Genomic DNA, 8713 nt, shown 5'->3' on the forward strand with positions numbered 1-8713 from the left:
AAGTTTGAATCTTTATTGTTCTAGGGCTTAATATTGGGGGTAAAAATGTGACTTTGTGGCCGATATCACCAACCGATCATCAGAGTCCTAGCATAACCATCGACCATCAGTGTGAGACTATCGACCGTTTGAGTAGACCATTGACCATCTAACTTAGACCATCAACCGACGGTGTTAATAATACCAAGTGATTGAAGGTAACAGACTACTGGCCATTTGACTTTAGATAGACGACCGACTGTATAGACAATCGACCGATTGACTTGGATAAATGACCGACAGACAAAATAGTATAACATCTTAAAAACTTTTGAAATTTTCTGAACCATCACACAAAAACACTAACTTCACCGCATCTATTACGCCTGGCATTCAGAAACCGCTTTTGTCCGAGAATGAATCAGGAAGTACCAATCGATTTCCTCGGCTTGAGGATTTAAATGACTTTACACATTGGAAATCTAGATTCACCATATACTTAAATGGGATTGATACACGATTGTGGGAGAAAATAAAAACTGAATAGGTATGTCCATCAGGTACTAATGGGGTGAAGAAAGAAACCCGTGAGTTCACTCCACATGAAAGAGAAGATTATGGTTTGAAGTGTAAGTTTTATGATCAACTTACTCATGGAATATCCAAAGATATATACCATCAGTTCCAAAGTAACAAGACTTCACACGCTCTTTGGAACACACTTCAATCAGCCAAAGAAGGTAATTTAACTTATCTTGCAAAGAAAGGGAAGGTCTTAAACAAGAGTGGAAAACATTTGCTGCTCTTGGAAATGAGAGTTTGGAGAACACTGTTACTAGATACTGTTATCTTATTTATGAGATGATTAATCTGGTGTTTAAACTGAAATCGAAGTGATTGGTGATTAGGAAGTAAATCAACTACCTCCTGTGAGAACACAAGAACAGGGTTTAGCTGATGAGGAAGATGATATTGAAGAAGTTGATGCGAGTCAGTTTGAATTAAGAAAGAGGAAACAAGATGATGCTCTGAGTGTGACAACGAAACTAAAGTATAAGAGATCAAGAATCAGATTGGTTAGAAAGGATAATGTTTCGTCTTCAGCTGCACAATCACACTCACAAACTCAAACTGTTCCACCACCATCTTTTACTACAACTGAAAATGCTCCCGAATTTCAAATATTAGCTGCTACTAATACTGATACAACCGTGTCTAGGTCTGTGAGAGCATTGGGATCCATAATGGTACAGTTAATGACCGACTTTAACAAGTTCGAAAAGGAATCTGTAGAGAAGGAGGAAAAGAAGAGCGTGAGATTTCCAGGTTAAAAACTATGGTGGAAAAGAAGAAGCAGACGATGGTCCAACGAAATGAGAATATTGGTAACTAAGCATTGTTGATCGTGGATGCTTAGAATGCTACAACAAAGGTTTTTGTTAGAATGGATGAGTGGGAGAAGAAATATGAATTGGAAGTGATAGAAGATGAAAAGGACGATGTGTTTGGCAGCTGGAATGATCAAGATGATGATGAATTGATAGTGGATATAGCTAAAGGAACAGAAAAGAATCCAATGTCAGTAATTCCACTTAATCTTGCATATACTTTACAGTAATTTTTGGCTATAAAGGATAATTTGAATCATTCTGCTGTCTATGACGATTTAGAGGAGGGCGAATCATATGACGATTTAGAGGAGGGCGAGATCCCTCACGATCTGACACGTGAAGAGTTGGATGAGCTGGTGCATCAATAGTAAGAAGAAGGTACATCCGTTGACGCTCAGGCAGCCAAATCATGCGGAGTCACCTAACTTTGAGGATGATTCTTTTGAAACTGTTGTTGTTAATGAAAGCGACAATCATTTTGATGAGGTCATTATTGAGGATGAACCGGCTGAAGATTATCCGAAGTATGATGGTGTCAATTGTGATGCCCCGTACTAAATCATCATGTACGGACCATCAACAACAGGATCATTACAAGGTTAAGTACTATATGCATTTTCAAAAAGAGTTTGCATTCATAATTAAAAGTGATGTCAAACCAACATCGAAAGTTTTACATTCCAAAAGTATGCTTCACTAAGTAGAAGCAATAATTAAGTGTACGTGACCCTAAATGGTCGTTACAAGTCATAATTCAAAAGTACTAATGTTTGAATGCAAAGTAAAGTAGTTCATGCGTGGACAACTCTAAGCAGCAGGTGTCTACAGCACAACAAGTAAGACAGCGGAAGCAACCTCAAGCACCTGAGAAATACATGCTTAAAAACGTCAACACAAAGGTTGGTGAGCTATAGTTTAAGTATAACAGTATGTAAGGTAGGCCACGAGATTTCAGTGCTACAAAGAGCGTTTCAAAACAGTATGATAAAGTATATGTTAACCGTGGGCACTTGGTAACTAACTTAACGTTTATACCCCCTGAAAGTACACTTGGCAAGTGCGTATGTTTACGAAGTATTAAACACTCGTTAAATGCTAGCGCGACTAGCCCGAGTGGGGATGTCAAACCCTATGGATCCATATCTAAGATTCGCGTTCACGGTTCAAGAACCAATGATTAAACGTTACCGAGCTAAAGGGAATGTTTCTGCCGTTATATAACCCACACATATATAAGTTTAAGCACTCGTGCCTAGTAAGTAAAACATAAAATCCGCATGTATTCTCAGTTCCCAAAATAAGTTAAAGTAAAAAGGGAATGCTATAACTCACAATGATATGTAGCGGTAAAGTCGGTTCGGAAAAGGTATGCAAGTAATCGGTCCGAAGGTCCTCAACCTAAGGCAAATAATACTAAGTCAGTAAATCGTCTTAATAGGTTTAAAAGTATGTATTTAAGGTCTTAAGGGTCATAATCATTCATCATTAAACAAAAGGCGTAAAGTAGGTTTCGTTTATGAAAGTAGTTTAAAACAAAGTCTGACTTCAGTCAGTCACCACGGCCTCTACCCTTACTGAATTAAGGTGAGACCAGTGGCCATGGCTCCGTCTATGAGTCCCTTAAGTGTGGTAAAATTTACAGAAGCAAACTCGTCTTGGTTTGACCGTGGCGACGGTCTAAGTGCGAGTAGGTCAGAAATTTCTGCACAACGTTAAAGGACATAGTAACGATCGGAGGGCCATAAATCCTAAACCGTAACTCGGATTAAGATGAGTCCTATATGAAAAGTTATCTACTCGAAAAGATATATCAAACAATCAAGGTTACAATAGACCAGGTCTACTGGTCTGTTCCAGAAGCATCAGGTCAGAAAGTTTTGGACAGAAACAGTAAGTTTAAAAGGGTTCCGGTGGTCTTGGTGCTTGATGTTCATCATGGTTCTTATCCTTGATGCATATAGCTTCAAGTGTACAACTCATTGATGTATCTACATCATCTTAACCAAGTCTTGACCATCATAACCCTAGTGCAAGTCTAAGACATGAAGCACAACTCACTTAAGAGTTGCATGTAGTTTGATGAACCAAAGTTACATCAAAGTCTTAGGTTTGACACTTACATGGACTTTAAAGCTAATAACAAGTTACAAACTTGAAAGTAAACTAACTAATCAAGATCATAAGTAGTAGAACATAGTTCTTAGTTTGATCTTGAAGATCCAAGACTCAAAAGTCTAGATCCAAAGTTATATTTAAAGAAAACTTATTTGTGTGTTCTTGAACTTTCAAGGTTAACTTAATTTGTTCAAGAGATATGAGATCAAGACTAACTTGTAGTACTTGACCATATAAACTAACTACATGAAATTAAAGTGCATAAATTGAAGAAGTAAACTTAAATAAACAAGAAAAGGTTCATGGTTGTTCATACTTTAAAGATTCAAACCAAAGTTTGATCTTTAGAAAGTAAACTTTAAAGTTTACTTCATGAGCTTCAAGTATGTCTTTAATCAACACAAGAATTTTATAATCTTTGAAACATTATATGTAGATCCTAAACTAGAGAGTTTAGTTCTTGATTGTTCTTGTTAAAACAAGATAAAAGATGAATCAAACTAGAAAGTTAGATTCTTGAAACATGTAAGTAAATAACAACAATTAACAAGACAAGTAACATTAACAACAAAGAACAACAAAGACAAGTAATCAATCAAGCAACTAATAAAAGATGATGATGATTATGGGTGTGTTATGGTTCGGTTTTTCAAAGAAAGAAGAAGAGAAAAAGAAGTTCAAGTTACTTACAATCTATGAGAGAAAAAGAGAGAATGTTTGAGAGAAATTACAAGTAAAGTGTGTGTGTAAATGAGAGAATGGAACAAGTGAGTAGAAGTAATAAAAAAAAAATGAAACAAAAGCTCCTCCTAGCCATACAAGTTGACGTTTTTGGAGTGGGGGAGGGGGAAGAAAGAAATTCACTAGTCCATGCATGGTAAAGGTCATAAAAGTTGGATAATAAGGTGTTAGTTCATGGGGAAGATGTATAACTAGATTCCATGCAAGTTAACCAACTAGTTTCCATTTAACTTGATACTTACAAGTTCTTGGTGGGCTAACTAAGTCCATTAAGAAGTAGGGTGGGCTTACATAAGTCCATTAACACTAACAAGGCCCAAGTTCAAAGATTTACCAAGTTAAACCAATTAAAGCCCAAGTAACTAACAAGTAACCTTTGTTAATTAAAATGATTAATAAACTAATCATGAATGTAAATAATATCTAAAAATATTATTCGTGAAAGTTCCGGGTGTCACAAAGACGTTTCGGGCAATTAAAGTCAAGTTCGGGCAATCATGGCAACATGTAAATGTAATGACGTACATTCGTTTTATCACACGTATTAATAATAATAATTATTAATAAATAAACGTTGGAAATTCCAGGGTCGTTACATCAATAGTGATGATCTTCCAAATTTTTCTGAATATTATAAACTGAATGAGGAGCTTTTGAACCGAAGATGTGAAGAGAAGGAAAGGACCGAGGATTTGCCAAAAGTGTTTTTACTGGTCAAGATTCATAAAGAAAAAGTTGAGGTTCTTGAAGAATAATAGAAGATCCTGATGAGGATCAGAGGATATTGTGTAAAGCAGAAGTTGGAGCCAAATTGGTTGAAGTACATTGAAAGATTAGATAAACTTCTGGCTAAAGGAAAGATTATAGTCTGGGCCTATATCAAAGAATTCGACGTGTATGCAATAAAAAAGGATTTTGCAGTGGACTACATCAAACATGCTCATGAGTTTAAGTCACTTCATTATTTTGAATTCATGAAGGTGGCTAGATTGAACATGTTGTATCGGGATCATGTCGGGATTCCTGATATTTTGGCTAGGAAGATAAGGAGATCGTTCATGTCAAAGGACTTTGTGGGTTTAGACCTCAGTTTCCGAAAGATCTTTTATCGGACTAATAAGAAAACGGGCGAAAGGAGAAAGATTGTTAGATATGAAGCCGTGAAATATATTAGGAAAGTTCTTGTAAAGAAGATGCCGCAGAATTTCAGCCCTCGTTTTCGTTGGTGGTATTATAATGAACGCTCAGAAGAAATGGTCATTGTGTTGGAGAAAAATGGGGGTGATGATAACGACTCCATACGGATTTAGATCCCGTTAGGTTGAGGAATTGCTGTGAAGCTAAACTCTTCACTCTTTATTATAATCGGATGTTGTATAGAAAAGAAAATCGTGTTCAAGCAGAGCAATTCATGCGTGTTGCGAAAGTCTGCTATTTGAACAACATGGTGACAGATCCATATGATGATTGACGTTTGATAATGAAGACTAGAGACGTGTCTGGAACTAGGCCTTAGGAGGAGTTTGTTGATGCATATTGTTAATTCCTAGTTCGATATTCTTTGTGATGTAATTCAGTCTTATACGTTTAACCATGTAATAACATTTGTGACTATCGAATGTTTGATATTGTGCGTAAATGAACTAATCAATAGTTTAACTAACCCGACAGTCGATTGACTGTGTCAGACAGTCGACCAACTGAAGACATTGTCGGTCGACATTGTGATGTCGGTGTAAGTTGATCAACGATCGACTAAACAAGACAGTCGACCGACTGACGGAGTCAATCAAACGACTGTCACTGCAGACAGTATATATACGGGTTTCGTGTTTCAGTCCAAGCAAATGCATTCTTATAACCCTAATCGACCCATGTTGTTCCGTAATCGTCTCTTACCTTCAACCCACCGATTTACAACGTTTAGGAACCGACGAACCGTTCTAATCTAGCTAGAAGTCTAAGTTTGGCTATTTTGGTCCCGAGAACGACCCGTAACTCGATTAATCCTCGTTCTATCGTATTCCGCCTTTAGATCGAGTCTAGACCATTCTAAGATCCTTGCTAAATCGTCTAGAGTAATAATAAGAACGTTATCATGTGCTTTTAGGAGACAACTTAAATATTAATTATCATGTGCTAGATATAATATAATCAATCATTGTAGCAAAATCCTAAACCTGATAATTCTAATAAAAGTAATTATAAATAATAAATAATGTAGTATAATAGTACATCGTAATTGAAAACTCAAAGAGAATACATCCCTCCTCTTTCTGCAATTACAACCATGAAATAAATCATTCAAAACCCTCTCAACTTCATTACCACCCTCCTTACTTCTTCTATTCAGAAGATCAACAACCTATCACTTGTGAGATTTTCAAACAACCTTTCTCCAACGTTCATAAACACCAAAACTTTAATCCTAAGATTACTAATTTGCAATCCACTATGAACAAGTCTAGCTACAATAATGGGAAATTTGTTACTACTAATGGTGGTAATCAATTCAACAATAATTTAATTCATAAAAACGATCGTCTAACGGGCAATAAATCGCCTAGAAAAGATCGTCACAGCAAGATTAACACGGCTCGAGGTCCTAGAGATCGAAGAATGAGATTGTCACTAGATGTTGCAAAGAGGTTCTTTAGGTTACAAGACATTTTAGGGTTTGATAAAGCAAGCAATACTGTTGACTGGCTACTTATAAAGTCAAAGCTTGATATTCAAGATCTTATCAAACAAAAGTTGAATCAGATTAGTTGCAGTAATGCATCTTCTGGTTCAGAATGTGAAGTTCTATCAGGAATTGATGATCAATCTGTTGTGAAAACTGTAAATGATGATGATGATGATAAGGTTAAACACAGTGGTTGTAACAAGATTAAAGAAAAGAAAAGGGTTGATAAAATTAGGAAAAATGTGTTTTTTCATAATTCTTTAGCTAAAGAAACTAGGGAAAAAGCAAGGGCTAGGGCTAGAAAAAGAACAACAGAGAAAAGAAATGTAAAACTTGGGTATTATTATAATCAGGTAATGGATCAAAATACAAACTGGTTAGGGTCCTGGGTTCCTTTCGGAGAAAACCGGGTTCAAGAAATCGATCAAACCGATTATTCTTCTATGATTTCGACCAATTGGAACTCATCATTTATGCAATCCAATTATCACCATAATATTGGATCTTCTCAAGAGGTAATCAATAGTTGTTTTCTTAGTCTTTAAGCTGAAATTGATAGTTAGTGACTCATAAAATAGACCTTCACAAGAAATGAAGTATGTGCATAATTTATTAAAGAAATTTAAATTGTTGTGTATAGTTAATTAATCAGATATTGTTATGTTATTTTGTTTGTACTTTGTAGCACCAGTTCATCAGTGACTTCCAAAATCTTGCTAAACCATGGGATGGCATCAATAATTAATTAGGTCAGCGCAGGCTTCTTCTAAATTATACATTATATTATAATTATTATTAATTATTATTATTATCCTGGTTGTAATTGTAATAAGTTTATTTGCAGATTTACTTATATCTGTTAATATGATCAAACTAATTCATGAGTGTAACGTACAACTCTTTCTTTAATAATTGATTAATGATGAACAAAATGATCCAGGATCAATTTATTATATATATAATCTTCATTAAACTTTGATATTCATTGTTTAACAAATATCTATCTATGTTCTAAGGAATGAATGATCCTTCAATTAGAGACCTCTCGAAATTATATATATTTTTTTGTTCAGTGTTTATGATTCAACACATGTGTTTATGCTTAATTTGATTTTTTCTTTTTCTCTTTCGTCTTCAATATTTCAATAATATAATAATTAATTTCAGTTTATGTGATTACATAGAATTAGTGTTTCGGTTGAAAATGAAGATAGATCGACTCACTCGCAAACCGGATTACGTAAAATTTAGAAATAGGTATTTTACTTGAACAATTAACCTAAATTTATCTTAATTTGCTTTTGGAGAATCAATTAACCTAAGTGAATTATGACAGGACTGGTATAGGGTTTGATCGGTATCCACTTTTAATTGGAATCAAAACTTTAGAGGAAAAGATATGTGCACTCATTGGATAGTACATTTCGGAACAAAATGATATTGCCATCATCTGTTGCCTTTTTTTGTTCTTACAGACTTGAAAGTGTTAATTAGAATCACTAGCTATAAGGGTGCACCAATTGAAATTGATAATAGAACAGAAAAGTGTATAACATAATATGGTTAAGTTTACTACATAATAAAACACGCAGGTGGTATCTTGACCCGACCCATGTATTCTGCTTGAAGCTTTATAAGCGAATGAGTTTAGAACACAACGTACGGGGCCAGCAGCTAGTTGATAGGTTGTGTTTGAAAAGGATATACTGGAAAAGGGCTTGTTATTGTTATTGTTATTGTTATTTCATGTTCATGAAAACAGTAAACTGAAGTTTAATGTTCCTATTTAAGGAGCTAGAAA

General features: G+C 35.1%; 1 protein-coding gene across 1 annotated transcript; it reads left to right on the plus strand.

Moving 5' to 3' along the window:
• The first annotated feature begins 4993 nt into the window (after window positions 1-4993).
• LOC139889186 (uncharacterized) lies at window positions 4994-7657 on the plus strand. The gene is made up of 3 exons (XM_071872148.1): window positions 4994-5482; window positions 6483-7427; window positions 7598-7657. The coding sequence occupies exons 1-3, from the start codon at window positions 4994-4996 to the stop codon at window positions 7655-7657; spliced, it is 1494 nt and encodes a 497-aa protein (XP_071728249.1).
• The last annotated feature ends 1056 nt before the right edge of the window (window positions 7658-8713 follow it).

Source organism: Rutidosis leptorrhynchoides, chromosome 2, assembly GCF_046630445.1.
Source record: "Rutidosis leptorrhynchoides isolate AG116_Rl617_1_P2 chromosome 2, CSIRO_AGI_Rlap_v1, whole genome shotgun sequence".
In the NCBI taxonomy this organism is placed as follows: Eukaryota; Viridiplantae; Streptophyta; class Magnoliopsida; order Asterales; family Asteraceae; genus Rutidosis; species Rutidosis leptorrhynchoides.